The sequence below is a fragment of the Thunnus albacares genome, chromosome 7, assembly GCF_914725855.1.
Source record: "Thunnus albacares chromosome 7, fThuAlb1.1, whole genome shotgun sequence".
Classification (NCBI taxonomy): domain Eukaryota; kingdom Metazoa; phylum Chordata; class Actinopteri; order Scombriformes; family Scombridae; genus Thunnus; species Thunnus albacares.
The window spans coordinates 20238243-20258724 of NC_058112.1; the positions used below are offsets into that span (position 1 = coordinate 20238243).

The window sequence follows — 20482 nt, forward strand, 5'->3', positions numbered from 1 at the left end:
TAAAAAAAATAATTGAGATAATGAAACTAGGTGGATTTAATAAGCTGTCAGGCATTATAACATCCACATCTAATGCTTCAATTTGATGAGTGGTGGGGACTGCACAGCTGGAAAAAGAGATGCTGTAAGGATGGGAGAGGAGAGGAGGAAAGGAAAGGAAAGGAAAGGAAAGGAAAGGAAAGGAAAGGAAAGGAAAGGAAAGGACAGGAAAGGAAAGGAAAGGAAAGGAAAGGAAAGGAAAGGAAAGGAAAGGAAAGGAAAGGAAAGGACAGGAAAGGAAAGGAAAGGAACAGGAAGGAAAAGAGGAAGGGAAAAGTGGCGGTGCCCCTGCCTCATTACAGCCCTGCTCAGGGGGAAGTCTCTTACCAACCTTGGACCAAGACTCACTTGAGTGTGAGGCGAGGATCTCCATATGGGGCATAGGGAGAAATGTTTAGTACGAACTCCTTGGGCGGATAGGAGCTCCACCTCTGCTGCACTGTGCTGCTGTCATTGTTATTCCAAAAGTCTCTGTCTAGATCACTGCGGCCAAAGAGAGAAACAGGTCAGAGCAACACAACTACGGACAGCCTTGGCACCAACCAACCATTCGCAACAGGTGCTCCTCTTTTCGGAGATGATGCAAGGGCTTGGTTTGAGGAAGAGGGTCTTACAGCTGCACTGAATGGGAGTTTGAAGTAAAACAGGCCCAGATTAATGTCTATTTTTCTACCTGAAGTTGATAAATCACCATTGAGGTACGGTTTAAAAATAAAAACAGGGCAGCCTGGGGGGAAAAGGCATTCACAAAAGCTTTTCATAAAGCAGTGCGCTGTAGCAAAGACGTAGAGAGATAGAGAAGGAGATAGGTAGCAAGAAAAGAGGAAGTCATAATCTGATGAATACATACAGCATGTGATTACATTCTGTTCATCTAGCATAGCACCACTGATGAGACATATTTGAGTAAACATTCAGAGAAGTCTGGCCCCCATCCTCGGCGTGAGCAGTAAGAACGCATGGACGCATGAGACACAAGGCAGAGAGATAAACTGCAGACAGTCAAAAGTAGAGGAGGAAAAGGTGAGCAGAATCACTGATGTCATACAAGTCACACAGCAGTGGTCAGAGCTGTAGCACAGGAGACAGAGCAGGAGAGAAAGGCAATGCACAAAGAGAAGAGTTTGAAGCTGAAATGACCAACAGAGCACACCAATGCTGCTGGAGCCGAAGAAAATGCAAAAAATTAAGAGAAAGAGGGACCCACTTCAGAATACATTCACATAGCCCATCTTTAGTGCCTCGAAAATCCATAAAGAAAACAAAAATTAATCACAGACATTCAGAAATAGCTGAGACAACAGCAGGCTATAGAAGAGAAGTGGTGATGAGCAGGTTAATAAAGACATTTTGTGGAATAAAATATTGTACTTAGCATTACAAAGCTGACATTTTCTGGTTCTGACCTATTGTCTTGTTTCATCAAGCACAGAAAATACCTTAATCCTAGTATGAGCCCTGTAAGAAATGTTAGATCAAAATCCTCCCCAAACATTTATACTCCAACGATCTCACCAAGAAATCAAAGTCATTTTCTAAAGAGCACACAAGCCCTCCCTCCTCCGTTTACCTAAACTTGCAAGCATTACAGAGGCGTGGCTAAAGGCTTGCACTTAAGAGAGACGACCCATAAGATAAGTGCAGGAGCAGACTCAGACCAGCCAAAAGCTTCGCAGGTAAGATAATGCAGATTTAATCTATACTGATTAAATCACTAACCTTTTATTTAATGTCTGCTCGAACATGCTCTTGTAGAGATCGTACTCCTCAAGATAAACAACCGGCCTAATTTTCTGCCTTGTTTGACTAGTGTACATCGAGGGACTCAAAGCTGAACTAAATTGAGTTCATTATCACCAGATTATTCTACCCCAACCAGTTACCAGGCACTTACTTGATGGCTTTCTTCTCCCCTCGCCCTCGTGCCGAGTCTGGAGTGTCTGCTGCTTCCACTCCTGGCTTATTCCTCTTCCCCTTGAGCCAAGCGGGAGGGAGGAGATGACAGAGAAAAGCACAGAAACAAAAGGTTAGTTTAGATTTTATCCTTTGAAGCTGTGTTTTTGCTATACTAATTTCAAGTGTAAATGCCTCTCCCATTATCTCAGGAACACTGTGCCATCAGTCCTTTACCTAATGGTTTCCTGATTACACTCATCAAAGTCAAATCAAATCTGCTGTGGAGAGCCATTCCTGACTATGATTATCATTCGCACCACCCTGAAATTTACATGGCAATTGCCTCTTTAAGGTAATCTGTTGGGTACTGGAGAGAAGCCTCTAGAAAGTCCTGCACCAGCCTGATTTCAAATAGCTAGAGCATGACCTGCTGTAACCATGGAAATAATGGCAATTTAAAGGCTTGGAAAAGTGAGGTCCGCTGGGCACATTCTACTGGAAAAGCTCATTACAGTTAAAGGTGTTTCACACGTGTCACAATGCAGGTAATCTCTATTGACACTTTGCTACAAGTGAGACAGGGAGGGGATCAGTCTAAAGCTGCCCTACCCCCCAAATACCACGCATGCTTCCCTGAAAGTGATGCTCTGATACACATCGAGGATAGGCGAGGATTCTCCATCCCAGAAAATGAGTGGGAGGAAAACACACTGAGCTGCCACTGTGGCTTGGCTTGTATGACTGGATCTTAAATTGGCTGAAGGGCAATTTCCTGTGGTGGGCTTGGATCTCCAGACTGGAGCTCTATGGTTATGTATGGACTACGCAACATCCCAGCTTCCACTTTACTCCTGTCAGAAGCTTTCACGACAAGCGTTAATGGATCTCAGTGACAACACAATGGGTCTCTGGATGTTTTGTCATACAACGCTTTGTATTTTAAAGTGTCATTTATTACAGTTTTCTACGACCCAGTCTCCACCCCAGTCCAGACCCTGACTTGTCTTCAGTCTGCCTTTGATGCTTTCCAATTATCACTCCATAATCACAGACTAGTTTTAAATGCAGAAAAGACCAAATACATGATATTCTCCACCTCCACCAGTGACTCTGACTATCCTGCCATTAAAACTTTAAATGGCACCCATATTACTCTTACTGAGTCATAAAAATACTTCATGGGCATTTGGCTTGACAGCTGACTATCATTCAAGATTCATATTCAACATTTAACTCCAAAATTAAAAATCAAACTAGGCTTCTTGTACAGAATTAAAGGATGTCTGTCTTCCTCCAACCGTAAAACTACTGTGCAGTCAACCTTCTTGTCTGTCCTTGACTATGGAGATATTCTGTATTGTCATGCCGCCCCATCAACACTTCAGCAGTTAAACCTCGTGTATCATAGTGCATTACACTTTATCACAAATGACAAATTTCGTACTCATCATTGCTCTCTGTATCTCAAGGTTGGTTAGACTTCATTACAGTCAAGAAGAAAAAAACATCGAATGTTATTCATCTATAAAGCTCTACTGTTGACGTTTCCAAACTACCCCATATCTCTTCTCTCATTCAAATCTAATAACTACAGTAACGATCCTGTAACTACTTAACCTTAATATTAACCTACATAAACCTTTAATTCATTGCTTGTTTACTGTGTAGTCGTGTTGTTTCTGTCTGCTTATTGTGTTCTTGTCTTATGAATGTTTTTGTTCTCTTGGAGAGGAGATCTTTATCTTAATGAGACTGACTGAGTAAATAAAGATTAAATTAAAACAATACATTAATTAATTAATTAATTCTGTCTCTTTCTCTCTCTGAGCGTGTTTTTCATCAGCATTCATGTGTGTCATATGTTGTACATATGAAATGTCTACTGAAAGGAGAGACAGGGCGTAGCATTGCATTAGCCAGACAAGCTAATGATAGCCTGATAATTCACTTCATGTTTTCATCCTGACAATGACTCCTGTTACCTGATTTGTTGTTGGGAGTTGGAGTTTGTTTTGTTTTGCCCTAACCAATCAGTACCAAGTGACACATTCTGCTGACATAATATTCAGGTGACACAAAAGCAGCAGCTGCTAGGAGCGGTTCATGTTTTTCATATTGATCAAAGAAATATTTTAATTCAAGAGTTTATATTTCTGTAAACTGACTTACATCAACTTATGTAGCTGCTTCAGTCTCATATATGCTTGTCGCCATTTTTCTGTCATAATTTTTCATGAATGTAGCTAGCTATGCAGGAAGATGACATCCTCATTCTTGATCCCACCTACTAAAATCTGATTGGTCAATTGTTTCCCTAATTGGGAGCAACAGCCGTCAAATAGACAGATGGATTTATCTGACAACAATAAAAGTACATACAAGACTGCAGTCAGCCAGTCCTGACAAACAATTAAATCACTGAGGGTAAAAACACAACACACTAAGGGGGAAAAGGGTAAGATGGCAGACATTCAAGTCAGGCAAGACACATGCAATAACATTACACAAACAAACAAACAAACAAAGAGAAAAACAGAAGAATTATACAACAATCAAAACAACTTATGATTGACTTTTTGTAGCCATTTCTTCATCAACCAAAGGTCAAAACACCAGACCTATTAGAAGATGAACAAATCTGAGATGTGGGGGGAAGACTAAACCTAACCCTAACAATCAGTAATGATCAACAACAACAACCAAAAATTAACTACATCTGAAGGTATAGTGTCACATTCACATGCTGGTAGTTGGCTGCAATTTATGTAGTGTTGTTGCCACTAGAAATAGCTTATTGACTGGTAAGCTACAGTATTTGTGTTGTATGTTTTGTTCTGAGAGGCTGTTGTGCCATACTGTTGGCCTGATATACAGTATGTTTTATTGCCTTTGCCAGATGAGTTATTTCATGTTTGTGAGGAAGTCTTTCAAAAGCAGGCAATTCACTTCATCTTTGAGGAGGAAATTACATAAATATAGCCTTGAGTACAATACCAGTCAGGTTCAGTTGGATCAGTTCTTGAAGGTGAAGGTTTGGTTCTCTCTTTTAGGACTGTATAGATCTCTTAATCTGATCAATGAGCACCATGAACAACAAGCCGCCAGCAGATCTGCCAAATAGTGGCCGGATCATGAACCTTGCAGCAGCAGGAGTTCTCCTAAATGTGTCAAAAGCTTTTTGACTGCCTGTCTAATCTGAACGGACTGTGTTCTTTAAAGCTGGGCAGCATATACCCAGAATATACAACTACTCATATTCAACCTGTCCTTGTAAAGACGATCTTATAGAGCCAAGCTCTAAATATGGGGGAAAATGGAGCGAAGAAATCAGCCAGTGGCTATGTATGAGTTTCTGAACTGAGTCAGATCTATTTATGATGCATGCTATGTTCATAAATAGCAGGAGCGTATGGAAATGCGAAGTGTTCCATAACGTATATATTCAGCTTCAGAATATCAGGCAAACTGTTGTTTCCATGAGGTCCCGATAACTCAGATATCATTTCAAACTACAGTCCACACCTCTGATATTGTAGCTTTGGACATTATTGGACTTGTTACAAAGCCAGAGTTGACAATAGCACTGCTGTGCAAAAATGATAAAGCCCACAATAGCACTACCAAGCAAAAACGATATCCATCACACACAAGGAAACAAAGCTGCTCATCTACTGCATAATCAGCAGTAACCCGAAACAGAAAAGTCAACAAATGTATAAACATAGATCTGACAGGAACGACTGGTTTAACACCTGCACACAAGAGCTCTGTGTGTAATTTACACACTATCTTCTAAATAAACAGTCTCTTTGTAAGCCATCATAGACACAGAAGTACTAAGTCTACATACTGAAAACATCACAACATGATCCCAGCCTGCATTACAGAGACCATTCATGATATTTTACAGTCTTTTAAGAGTCAAAACTACAAACATCTGCATCCCAAATGGTAGACTCTGATACAAGGAATCATTGTACATAAACTCACAAAACAATTAATACTTTACTCGTGCATGGCAATTTCTAGGGAGGCAAAACTGTCTGAATTTCTGTCAGGCTAGGACAAGCTATCAAAGGAAACTCATGTATCATTCAATGGTATCGTAAAATTTTCAGGAAGGTGGGAAGACACAGAGGATGAGTGAGAGTCCAACACAGAAAGAGGGGTGAGAGCTGAAAATAGAAATAAAAAAAAATAGAAAGAAAAACAAGGACAGTGCAGGACGGCACGTGAGACAAAGAGACAGGAGGGAGGGACAGGTGCGAAAAGTGAACTGAGAGAAACAATGAGTGACAGGAAGTCCCCAGTGGATTGGATGTGAAAATAAGGAAGGAACTCAAACACTCTGCAGTGGGCACTGAGTCCCACGTTCCTCATTTCCATGCCTGCACACACACACACACACACACACACACACACACACACACACACACACACACACACACACACACACACACACACACACACACAAAGATGTACGCAGCTTCAAAACCGTCACCTCCAAACCTTCTCCTCCAGCTCATTCACACGAGTGGATAACAAACACTTGCTGCAGGGATCCGTAGTGATGAATATAACAAAGCTCGCCAGCTCTAAGGGCGTGAGGCAAGAAACAATAAAGAAAATCAGCTCAGTGCCCCAAATGACGATTAAAAAGCAAACCAATAGTGGAGTGAGCAATTTCCCCCTCATCCTCTACTCAAATACCCTTGAAAATACTTAAGTCTAATTTAAACGTGCCGTCTTTTCGTCACACAACAAAGATTTTCACAATTACAGTATTCAGTGCTGTCTGGCTCTGAGCCACAAGTTCAAAATAGCTCCAACAGATATGATGAACCAATTATGCAAGCCTTAACTTAGAAAAAAAAGCAAAACAAAACAATGCAGGAACACTTTTTAGCAATCAAACCCCCGACAGTGCATGTTCTGAATGACATTATTCAAGTCTAGTAATGCAGCTGAGTGAGAAAAGACTGCCCAGGGTGTTGCTGAGGGTTTTCTTGAAGAATCCAGACATGAGGAGTGAAACTACCACTCTGTCTGTCTCAGTTGGCAGTGCACTAACTTCCAACACCCAGCTGTGTTTGTTTGCTGTGAATTAGCAGGCAGCAAGAGTCTACATGCTCGCTCAATATTACCCACATCACACCATAATTAGAGAGGAGTGCACTATTAAAATGGTCGTCCGCTGCTAAATCATCATGTGATCATTTGTTTTTAACATGTGTCAAAACATTTTTTTTTATTTTTTACCTGTTCTTCTATAGCATTCGCTGACATCAAGAAGCAGCCGATCACACATGAATAACATTCACATTTCACCGAGAACGCTGCTAATACTAGCTGTCACTTAAATCTGACAGGTCAAGGCTTTGCATGTAGATGCACATAATGTGCTGTTATTATAATATTCCTAATGATAGTGACAATTTTCCTTTGAAATTCTGTAATTATTGATTTTCACATCTTCTCTCTCCTGTGATTGGCATAATTACTGTCATCCTCCTAACAACTGTGAACTCCTAGCTCCCATTTAATGCAATCAAAATACTAAAGGATGTTGATACAAGCCCAACAGGGATTGAATCAGGCTGTGAATCTGGTCAGGTTCAATCTCAACTCCACTCACAACTATGTCACGGATCAAACAGCACAGGGCTCACAGGAGCAGGCAGAGGGCTTTCTGAATGCCAAGCAGCCGCTGCTGCTCAAACAGATGTTAGCGGCACCACCTCTGATATCTGAAAATCCCACCCAACATCTACAACACGAGCCCCAGCTGACAACCCACAGCCCCACAGCACACGAGCTTAATAACCATGTGACTTATCTGATTATTTTTGTTGTGGTTGTTGTTGTTGTTGCCACCTTTATCTGTAATTACAAGGTGGCTTTAGTCATTAAAATCACTATAAAGACAGGAAAACAAATGAAATTATTCAAATCGAAATACAGACAAAGAATTGCTGTAAAACACAGGAAGTCGCTTATAAAAAATGACACTTGCTTAACTTATTCTAAATATTTCATGCTGATGCATCTATAAACAGCAAAAAGCAAACAGACTAAGCAGGAAGCAGAAGGAGACGATAGCATTCAACGCGCAGTTATTCCAGGGGGCTTAAATAACATAAAGCTAAGCAGGAGGCAGGCTTCAGGATGACTGCACATGAAGACTTTTAAAATAAAATCCATCGTACTGGTTGCCAAAGCTAAAACACCGAAAGCAACACTCTCCCAAAATGTCTTGTCTATTAACCTATGAATCATAAGCAAAACTGGCATGAGCCCACTCGCAACTGACACGTGAAGCTTCAGGCAAACATTTGTTCTTATGAAAGCTGACACTGTCAAAGAGTACACTCAGAAATATCAAGAATGAAGTTTTCAGACATGAACTGAACTGTGGCAGCTTGATGTAAAATGAGCATTAAGTACTGAGCACTTTTTACTTAATGAGAAAATTTTTTTGTGCATAGAAAATCAGCCCGCATGAATATACAGTACGCATCTATAATACAGGGTCTCAACTGCAAGTTGAAAGGAGCCGTGTTTATGTAAATTATACTGTATATAGGTTCTAATCATGTATTCAGGGAATAACGTGCTTCCATGGAAAATAGCAGAGATAAAGAGATCAAGGGAACTCGGGGACTGGAAACAGATTCTGTACCACGACTTTTTTTCAGATGAACAGATTGTATAGCTGCAGAGCCTTCATGGTTGTCACATATAGAAAATAACACACCTTAAGGATGATGATATTAATGTGAGAAAGTGATTTTTAACATGATTAGTAGTATTTACACTTTGTTAAAGTGACGTGCATCTTCAAAATTACTAGCATTTATCTTAGTCACACTTCATTATTTTGTACATGGAAGGGGAAGTGTTTAATGCGGTTCCACACCAGTGGGCGGCTGACATTTTTCCCAAAGTAAGTGATCTAAAGGCTACAAAGGACTTAATTAACATCTTACTACCACTCGACATTACCCCCCACCACCTCTTCACACACATCCTGAAGTAATCAGGGTAAGATGCTCTGATATTAAAGAAAAAGAAGACATGCACAAACGGGATTATCTTGTGCGTGAGGATGTGGTTGGTAGTGGCCTTCGCAGGGTCGTAAGGCCGACAGATCGTCACTCTATCCCTGACAGCCCCTGCTCTGTGGATGCTGCAAGGCCCTGTCACAGGATTTAAATAAGATCCATTTACAGCAGTGCTCGGGAGGGGACCTCGGGGAGTTTCCAAAGTGCTGGCAACAGAACTACCTCCATCCACAGCAGGAAACTAGGAGTCATTCACTGCTCCATTTACTTTAAAGTGGAATATCAAATATAACATGATGTTTCAGTGAAGCAAACAATAGGGGGACTGTGCTGTACCACTATCCCATTTTAGCACAGACCATTTCCTTCTTGGTTCATATACGTTGTTAGAGCATCCACGAATAATCCAGGTACAGTCACCTTACTGGTGATTCTAGAAATGCATACGACATTATGTAGAGAGTGGTGTGCGGAGCCAGCTCTAATGCCGGTTCCTGCCATCTGTGGACCAGTAAGTTTCACTAGCAGTGCAATGGTGAGCTGTAACAAGTTAGAGTTGGAGCCAACATTAAACTTGAAATAGGTGACCTGTGTTCTTGAGTTGTACAAGCACATGATGAATCAGAAATCAATTAACTTTAAAGGCATGAAAATCTAAAAAAAATCAGTCAAGTGAAGTAGCACTTGGCCGTGCAGCTCTGTCTGCCTGATGAGTGGTTGCCTCCTTTTAATCAATCACATTTCATACCACATAATCACAATGACATGCCCTCTATCAGAGGTCAGTCTGCTTGATCTGGGTTCTGTTTCTCCTCAGTGCGTGGACTGGTACTGATGCTGTATCAGCACAGTCCACTAATGTTGTAGCTGCTTCTGTCTGAGAAATGAATTAGTACAAGTCTGGACTGTTGAAGTCGTTGTGGTCTTTGGAAACTGATGTAACAGAGGCCACCACTTCTCCACAGTAATCAGTCTTCCTTAATTACTGAAAGAATCCTCAGCTCAACAACACTACACATAATATTTGCACAGATTTTCCTAATATTTGCATAAATCTTTCTTTTTCCAATGCACTTAAGTGTTTTTTTTTCTTCTAGTAAATTCACAGCAGACAGTGTTTATTAAGGCTCCCTGATTATCAAAGCATGTTAGGATGGCAACAAATGTGACTGGAAGCTACAGTATATCTGTTAGTGAAGCTTGCGTGCGTGTGTGTAAACTCACCAGCTTGCGTTGACACCAACCACAGACGCCACAAAGAGCCACCAGCCAAACAGCACACACTGTCACTGCTAGAGAGACCAGGAACACACTGAGGGACACTGAGCCTGTGAAAACAAACACATACACAAGGAGGTAGAAAGAAAGAGAAAAAACATGAGTGATGCTTTTTTGCATTTATGGATATATTTTCTTCATCATGTGTAAAACAACCACTGGATTTTTATACAGAGCTGTACGCCACAGTGAATCATCTTGTCGAAGGGGGCAACCCAAACAAAGCTGGGCCTTTTCCCTCCAGATTTAATTGAATAGCCGGGCAGAGCTGCCATTTTTACATTCTGTCATAAGGAGCTGAGAAATACAATCTCATCACTGCCCCCTTCGTGCCAGAGCATTTCAATACCTTTCCAATAAGGGCTGCAGCCAGGCATCACTCAGCTGCACACACATCACTGTCATGGTGTCACAGCTTGTTAACTGACAGGCTGAAAGTGAAGGGAGAGGGGGGGAGGAGGAGGAAAGGAGAGGAGAGGAGAGGAGAGGAGAGGAGAGGACAGGAGAGGAGAGGAGAGGAGAAGAGAGGGGAGGCTGGGCTGACAATACAAGAGAGCTCATGATTAATGGGTATCAGTAGATGCCCAGTGAGAGAGGCGGCTCTGAAAGAGTGTCATAAAAAAAACATCATGCTGCTCGCATGTGTCTCAGTATGCGTGTGTGTGTGTGTGAGAAAGACAGAAAGGAGTCACACGCATGCACCTGTGCGTCTGCGTCTGTTTACATGCCAGTTATGATACTGACAACAAGTGGATCCACCCTTGTGAGCACACATTCTCCACATTTAAACAATTCAATGGCCTTTACTTTAGAGGACAAGAAAATAAAGCCTCATTGAGCTTTGATATTTGCACAACGGGGAAGATGCTAATGTATTTAAATTTGTGATTTCTCTCCAACAATTCTGATTCCTAAATATACAGCGATAAACAGGTGTCAGGATGCATTTTCACGCCGCTGAGTGATAAACACTGACAAACACCCATATTTGCTTTCAATAACTGGGTTTGTCTTCTCCCCAATTGCTGTCTCCTTCCCTTCCTTTGCTTGTCACAACTGGCCTTTTCATCTCACTCCTCCATCATATCTTTGCTTTATTCTCCACCTCGCCATGTCCTCCAGGAACAAACGAGCTCAAGAAAGAGGAACAGTGGCAGGTAAACTTGTTTCATATGGGAAATCAGAACGGGATCAAAATTGTACTCCACAGCCTTCCATCAGCATCAACTTCTGTTTTGAAGTCAATGTGATACCTAAGGCCAGAAAAGAGCACACACAGAACAGCTAAGACAGTGGACAGCAAATTTAATGGCAAGTAGATAATGACTAGCCTTCTAGCGTTAGCCGATTTCTCTCTGATTAATGGATTAGAAATCTGCTTAATATGCATCTACCATGTAAGAGATCAGAATCGTCCCAAACTTCACACACTACTTTGGTTTATCTCCTGACAACAGCAATGGCCCCAGACTGGAAAAGACCTGACTCATCTTGTTCTAATGGAGAAAGTATAAATATTATTTATCTACAGTCAAAGAGATCATTAATGGCAGACGCACATGCATGCCCTCCTGAACACGAGAGGGTCATTGAAACACAGCCAGCTCCTGAATGATGTATATCAATGTTCAGAAATAGACACAGGCTATATACTCTGCTTCTGTATATTCACAGAGAGGTCAATAAAGTTGAGTCCATTAGATATCACAACATCAGCAAAAGTACCAATGGATCTTAAATAAGGAGAGCTGAACTGGTCTCCAGCTAAGGGAATCTAAATTAGCCTTAGTGCTAAAAGGCTCAGTGATGGATGTTGAGATTTTTGAAGGGCTTGGAGAGTCAGGTGGATCTCTGAAAGCCAGCAGCCAATGCAGGGCCCTATGTCCTGTGTTCGCTCTGAAGGTCGAGGGGTGGGGGGTGGTATAGTTTATGATCTGTGTCAGTCATGAGAGCTAAGAGGGTAAAAAAGCCTCCAAATAAAATGCAGCATCCAAAGAGGCCACATTACTGCACTCTGCGTCCCACTTCATGGAATATAACTTCCTTTTTTTAGAGGCTAACAGAAGCACTGTGTGCAGGCAGTGCAAAGGGCTAAAAAGAACGAAAGGTATTAGGCGGTGTGGAGGTATTAGGGAGATATGCAAATCTTCAGCACTGAGGCCGTGGAGACAAAGAGGCATCATTAGAGTAAGAGAAGCCTGCGCTACACACAGCTATCACAGCACTCAGAAAAATCAATTTTTCTTTTCCCTTGAACAAAATAAAACTTTGAAATAACGTGGGAGCTGACGCATTAGAAAGGTGAAAGATAACACAGTTTTTGTGTGCTGAAAATGGAATAAGGAGATAGTATCACCTGATATTGAACAGGAACAGCTAATGTAACATCTAGTAGTCCTGACTGTATTTTAACTAGGAAGGAAAAATACTGGCCGAATGGAGGGCGATGAATCATATCTAAAATGGCACCACTCAGTAAAACTGACAAGTGAGCTGAACAAGCCATTGCGCCCTTTGATCAGAAGCCTTTAGAAGTCAGAGCGCTCTTGAACTTGAAAGTCGTTTGTTTGTTTTAGATTTCAGTGGCTATCTCTTTTATATGCACATAAAAGAGAGAATAAATGGAACTATGTAGTGAGGTGAGTAGTGACAATGATGGTGTATATGAGCTTGCAATAAACCCTTCTCATTGAAGAGCACAATAAAGACCAAGTAGAGCAAGAGGTTCAATATGGACGTTTAACTTGCATGAAACAGCAGTAGAGAGTCTTTAGTCTAGAACGCTCTGAGTGCATTGCATACAACAAGCATTACCGTTGCTACACGAAGTGGTACTGTACATGTAGGTGCTCTGGCACACATGCAGTGAGCTAAGCCAAGCAGAAAGGGACCAGTCCTCAGGGGTAGAAGAAATTGCTAATTGGACAGGCGGAACTGGAGCAGTGTCCAGTCAGCAAAGCTGCCACAAAGCATCTTTATGCTCTGAGTGAGGTGGAGAGGGCAGTGCCTCGGAAGCTCTGGGTGCAAAGCTCATGGCCTAATCGCCACTTCAAAGTGCCCCCTCCTCGTACTGGAGCCTGGGTTCTGCCCTCTTTATAGCCACTGAGCTGCTGTTAGGGTAATCCTCAGATGTCACTCGGATGTCTCTACAGTCTGTCCCTTCTGAGGCAGAATCTGTGTAGAACAGCAAAATGTTACACTCAGCTCACTTCTACACAGCAGTTTATAACTTTGGTTTTAGTTAATTCTCAAGACATAAGACTGACTAGTAAAAAGTGCAAACATTTGAAAGCGTTCAAACTAAATATTTCTCCTTTGCTCAGTTGCAGAAAATAATTGGCGTGGGAAGACTGTGAAATTGATTCACAAGGGTATATGTGGATGAAATCAACAATAACCATGGTTTTAGGTAAATAATGCTGTTATCAAATAAACTGATGAGGTGACATTTCACACATTGAGCAGAGAGGTGGTTGCCAACAGTGTTACAGCATATTCAAAGGACTAACTGGTGTTTTGGCATGTTTAAGCCTTTTTACTAAAGTCAGTTGCAAAATCTTGCCTGGTTTTATATCATATAGTTTAAAAAGTTGTTCACCAGGTTAGGGAGTTTTGAAAGCCTTTTCTATAGTTTTCTGATCCATTCTGGTCCAAATCTTGTTTGGCTCATTTGAGTGTCAACAGACATTTGTACAGATGCTTTATTTAGAGATGTAAATTTTGCATTATTGCTGCTGGCTGGAAACGAGGGGAGCGATAGAGATGGTGAATGACCCCACAAAGGTCCCTGGCTGGACTTGAACCAGGGACGTTGTGATTCAAGGTCAGCACTTTAAAACCCCTCGATCACCAAGACGCTCCACTATCAATTTTAAGTATAGTATATAATTTCAGTGGGGTATGAAAATCAAGTTGCAGAGATTTCATAAATTGCTTGAGTATGGCAGTTTTATCACATTTAGTCATCTTTATTTTTTGTTAAGTTTCATCATAATGAAGTTGAGAGCAATAATTGTTTTGCCTTACATTCAGGGTGAATTTACTTTCACCTTGAACACATTCATGTTTGCTTATTGTTTGCGTTCCTGAGTTTGATTAGCTTGTGAATGTTTGGCAGCAAACTCTTAATTTTTTAATGTCTCTCTTTCTCCCACCACTTAACACACAAACTGTGAACACTGGAAACTCATGTTTTCTGTCTGAAACAATATGGTAATTGTGAGAACAGATACAGACAACTTAATGTTCACTCTCAAGCTACTTGGCAGCAAGCCTTACAAGTAAATTAATCCCTAGAAGGTTGGAAGCATCTAAAAAGCCATGGTATGCTTTGGAAAACTTACAGTGAAGTTAATTGTGTGCAATTTGCAGTAAACGGGGGAAAAAAACAGGAAAAAATTTGGTATGGTCCTTTAACCACTAGGAAATCCCAGTCTAGCGTGGGCAGTAGAGCCCCATGTGCTGCAAATCACAGGGATGTGTAGAGCAACCAGAGAAATTTTGACAGGTGGAGAGCACCTGTGGTGAGAGTGAGTGTCTGTGGCATCCCCTGTAGGCTACAGGGGGTTTTGCCAGTTCTCTGTCCCTATATGCTCCCTGTGGCTCAGCTGCAGCACTACTGTGCTGTCACAGAGGCTGTTTCACAGCGAGAGTAAGAGGACTGCCACCCACGTTCTGTCTGCTCTCAGATGAGGGATAAGATCCATCTCAGCCCAGTGACAAGCCCGGCTCGAGTTGAACCAGCAAGACGTCATGTGACACATGCCTGGTGTCACCTATAATGGCACCATCATCTTATTAGCACCTCTGACACTGAATGGGTGATTCACCCATAAAACCCAACAAGATCTGGACACTCGGGGTGTAAGGGAGCTGGGAACTGAAGCTGTGATAATGTTGTAATATAGTTAAAAGGGAACACAATCAAGTTTGGCAGTGATATACGGTATATACACACAAAAACTACATTTCATTATGTATATTTATGAGTCTTAATATACCAGATATATTTCTTTGCATAGACATTTTTTTCCAGGGTGCAAAATAATTTAATTATTTAAGTGTCAACAAATATAATACCCACATAAATTCCAACATTGTATAAATATTGTTTTCTTACCGACTGTATGCCGATGGTAAATACTCAAGAGTCTGCCTGAAGAACAAATGGCAGCCTGCTGACAGTAAGACACTCACAGAATAGACTGTATACCTTAACTTCTGTGTATATTGTCATATTATTGCAATAAAAAAAATGAATGTGTGATTACTGAATATTTTCCTTTTCACTATACTTAAAGAGTGCCACAAGAGGCGTATAAAGAGTCAGAAAACCTGTTCTTCAAATTATCCTTTAAAATCTTGTTCCCTCCATGAAACTGTGTGATATTAATACAAATCTTTTGAGAAAATGTGAGGATCTGGTGTCAAGAAACTGAAATGAAATTGAACTAATTTTTCTTTAATGTAGTGATCTCAGCAGGAGGCAAATGAAGATGATCTACTTTTTATTCAGACTGAATGAGCGATAAAGATAACGTTTTAGTTACATCTATTTCTCCTGATGTTTTTGATAAGGACCTTATACAGTATGTTTGGTCTTGATCTATCACATAATCTATCAGTGTCTCTGCCATAATTTTCTCCCCCAGCTCTGCCTCAGAAAGACTGAATTAACTGATCAGATTGAAATGGATGACTTTCATATGAAAGCCACAAAAAGGACTCAACACATTTACCAAGGACACTCTCCCCTGCTGTCTAACGGACTGACTTGTTTTCCAATTTGTAAGTGCCCCTGCCTCGCATCAAACCCACATTAATAATGGATTACAGTCATATATCACAGGATGATTCCAAAACACTACTTTAAAGGAGGCTAACTCATCTGTCTGCTTGGATATTATTATCTAATTGTGTACATTTAATGGTCCAGTTTACCAGTTAATTACATCAGTAGCTTTTATTGTCTCAAAACAATTTGTCATGATTTAAGGAAATATTCAGAAATATGATCTTTGATTCAACTTCTCATAGAGCTGTCCCCATTTTTGTTGATGGAGTAAACCCCCGAGACATTTTCAGACTTTTCCTCTTTTCTAAGTAGTCTTCCCACTTTGCACCTACTGAGTGTCACACTGGGACAAATGGCTGTTATATATATGCTAGAAACCTGATCAAGCTGGATGAGCTTCTCTTGTTTAGTGGTCCCAGAGCTTTGGGATGTTATGGCTGCTTCACACAGTTACAAACAACCTATTACTCTCCAGTCCTACTGATGCCCTTGACTTTATTGACTTAAGTCCACATGGTGGCTGTTGATACTCTGGAGGTAGACCAGTGTCCATCTCAGTAATTCGCTTGTGAGCTGTAAACTAAGTCAGCCATGACTAACATTATTCCAGGTTCAGGGGCATTAAATTGCCTTTATATAGCCTAATTTATTTGTTATAAGCAGGGTTGGGGTTTGCAACCAACTTGTTACACCAAGCATTTTCACAAAGCATGCATGCAGTTTTAAGTGATAACAGTGGCAGATATAATACTTAAATACTTGGTAATTTTTTAAATAATGGGGCCTTTATTTCAAAAAGAGATAGACAAAAGCAGGTTCCTCATTGCTAGTTGCCTGCCTCACTATAGCTAGCTTATCAAACTAGCATTAGCTCCATGAGTTGATTGAAAACACTGTCTGTGACTGACTTTGATGTTTCAGGTTAACTCATTTTAAAAGAAGAACTCTATAAAAGAGGTCTTAAAGGGGCTATATTATGAAAAACTCAATTTTCAGTGCTTATGTATTTGGTTCTCTGATGTGCCTACTAACACACTAGGGATGTGCAGAGAGCCCAGTATTTGTATTTGTATCTATATTAGTTGAGGCAGCAAAATGTTTTATATTTGTATTTGTATTCGAATAAAAGTGGAAATAGGCATAAAAACACAGTTTTTGTTTTTATTACCCTTTTAATTTTAGGCTATTAAAGTGTTAAAATAAGTGTTTATGAATAAACTATCTTACAAAGGAGGTCCCCACACTAGGTCTTGAACTTGGGTCTCCCAGATCATAGACAACTGCGCTAAGCTAAGTGCATTAACCATTGTGCAGACAGTCTTCTACTTATTTATACACCCATAACACAGAGACAGCACAGCGTGTAATATGTAGAGAAGAACTTCAAAGGTGATTCTTGCTTTGCACTTTCCATTTACTGCCTATTTTTTACAACCTAACTTTGTAGAAAGGAGAAGGGGAACAACTGGTTATGGAGAGTCCCTTGGGAGCACTTCACATCACTAGCTCAACTTTATCCCTGGAGAACACCCCCAACTCTGGGAGTGATGTCCAACTCCCAAGGAAATGTGCGTCATGTAACAGTTGATGTGACCCCCCTAGTTGAGACCTGCTGATAGACGTAACAGCAGAGCAGAGGAGAGAGACTGAGACAGCCTTGTAACTGATCTATGCGCTGGTATTTGACATGTTTTTTTATCTTCCCAAAAACAAATACTTTTTAAAATATTTGTACAAAATAAATGTTTGTAAAAAACCCACTATTTGTGCTTTGCAGAATAACATATTTGGATTTGGGCACACCCCTATAACACACAAACTGTGAAATAAGACCACCCAGTCAGTTTGGTGTGGGCTGGCTTGCTCTGTACTCTTGTGATCCAACAAGCTATTCAGATTTGATGCCCCTTCTTACATCACATGGGGCGAAGCTAAGCAAAGATAAGCCAAGGGCAAAAAATGTGTATGTATCGCAGGACTGGACTGGGGGACAGAGCCCAGAGCTGCCATATTTATGCCTTTAGATGACATTATTTTAAGTGTGGATGGAGCAGCTACAATGTTAGCATAGCTCTGAACAAGCATTTTAAAAGTTGCTTGCTTGTCATCCTATGGACAGACCTGACAAAGGATGAATTCAGGCATTTTACAAATCGACATCATGATGTAGTGATTTCAGCATCCTTTTGATCAGTTTATTGCAATTAATTCAGAGCAAAATCTAAGTTTATTTACATTCAAACTGGCCGTTCGAAACGGGGCTGTTTAGACAGGATGAGAAGGCTGCCGTGGTGCTTCATCCTTGTTGTATTTTGACCAAAGCATGTCAGATACCATTTATTAAGACCCCAGAGAACTGTGTTAACTTGTGGAAAAGGGGTATAACATGGCCCCTTTAAATATATAATTAATGGCTACATACGTGATATCGTGCTAAAAGACTGATGCTAAAGCTACATTTTCCCATGGGCATAGCACCTTCACCAGTTGATGATCAATAGAGATGATTGTATTGCAGTGTAGAGGTAGTTAGCCCTAGTATAGAATAGACTGTTGTTTTGTTCTAACATAACCCTGTTTGGCTGCTAAGCTTACATACTTGTTTCAGGGCTGCCAACTCTCATGCATTGACCTTGAGACTCAAGCTCTCAGGCCACGCGTCCATTTTCTCACGTAGTGAAATCAAATTCATAACTGATAACGTCGCGGCATGAAAAGAGGACACTGACAGTGCACAGACAGACAAGACAGAGCAGCACCATGCAGCAGCGAGTTATTCAGACCATCAGGGGGAAAACGAGAACTATACACAAATCTATTATTATAATGTATTCCCATGCACACTGCTCAGAGTAATCTCAGTCAGTGGCTCTTCTGGCAGCAGCACAGCATCTCTCCCTCTCCCCTCACACCGTGTGCACGCAGGCAGGAGAGGGAGTTACTATGATTATGGGGACGCTCTGTGTCTCTGTCAGTCTGAAACTTTCCTGTGATTCCCAAAAATAGGTTTTTGAGGTTAGCTGTGAGGCCATTTCATTCATCCAAATTGTTTGTACTTTCTTGCAACTGTTAGACTTTGAAGATGGTCTTGTGAGTATTGAGAATAGCAACCCTCAGGTTTAACATTGTTTAACCAGGTTTAATTATCCAAATCATACTGTGATGTGTTGTAAGGCTATTTCATTTATATAAATTGTTTGTCCTTGTTTGACCTTGCAGATGGCCTGGTAGCCTGCAACCTATTACCATTTTAGGCTACATAATGTTAGCAAAAAGAAATAGTCTTATAAAGAGGGTATTGGTTAATAACACCAGAGAGAGAGACCGGTTGAGTTGGGTCGAAACTTGGCAGTCTTGTTGTTTGTATTTTTAAACAGTATGTTTTCACAAATGTTACAAAGGAAAAGGCTTTTAGGATGAGAATTAACCAATGTGTTTGGCAAACACAATGCTATCAAGTGTGACGATGTCTGGGGTTGCTGGACTGTAAACTTCCCAAAATCCAATGAAAAGCACTACAGAGCTGATACGTTAAGCTCAACTGTAATAGCATCCAGGATCTGCCTGCTCAGGGAAAAGATACTGCACAGGGAATATGCTAGTTGTTAACTTTTTTTAATGTAACCTGTGACTCTACAATCTAATGTAACTTTCTGATGTGCTCCTTGGCCTTGGAAGAACTGACCAGGCAGGTAGTTAGCTAACTGATTCATCCTAACAACTGCAGCTGTCTAATCCATTCCATACAATGTTGTTCTTGATTTCTAGTTTTTGGGAAGGTTAAAAAAACACACCACACTTCAAACTCTTAAAATGCCGATATCTCTCTTACTGCAGCCCCATGTAGATCCCTTCAACATGGAGATATCTGAAGGTTTACAGGCTTACTGTGTCTAGTTATACTTGCTAAGCTATGATTGGACAATCTCTGTTTTGAGAAGGCGTTTAATGAACAGTCAATTAGTAAAACACACATTTGTTCCACTTCACATCTTTTTGCAATAGTCATCCTTATCAAGGCAAAAAATGGTAATAGTGTCTTGTGTTGTGCCAAAGATTTTGTCTCCTCTGACTTCCTACGTGCTTTCTATCATCATCCTCTCCTCTGCAATTTACTGTACCTTCTAGTTCATAGCTATTCACCGTTTACCATCTGTGTTGAAAGTTGTGTTTTAGCTACTGCCTGTCTAAAAAAGGCTACATGTACATGCGCTCAAAATTGCCAACACATACACATTAATACACACATACTCTTCCACTTGACACAGCTTAAGCACAGTGACATGAGTGGGAACACATGCGCTTTAGGGATGTGAAGAAACTAAGAAAGTGGAGAGAGAACAGTGCCGGAAAAAGCAGAGTGGGAGTGAGGGAAGAGGGACTCAACTGTAATGCTATTGAGGAGCAATTTGTG

At 40.8% G+C, this 20482-nt stretch overlaps 1 protein-coding gene across 1 annotated transcript in view; it reads right to left on the minus strand.

Moving 5' to 3' along the window:
* Window positions 1-250: 250 nt before the first annotated feature.
* The window catches only part of LOC122985722 (synaptotagmin-7-like), a 41510-nt gene continuing 21278 nt past the window's right edge, over window positions 251-20482 (minus strand). Inside the window, exons 2-4 of the mRNA XM_044356580.1 lie at window positions 10221-10324; window positions 1934-2013; window positions 251-522 (exon numbers count right to left, since the gene is read on the minus strand). Coding sequence (XP_044212515.1) covers window positions 384-522; window positions 1934-2013; window positions 10221-10324 — 323 coding nt within the window. The 3' untranslated portion in view covers window positions 251-383. The remainder of the gene's footprint in view (window positions 523-1933; window positions 2014-10220; window positions 10325-20482) is intronic.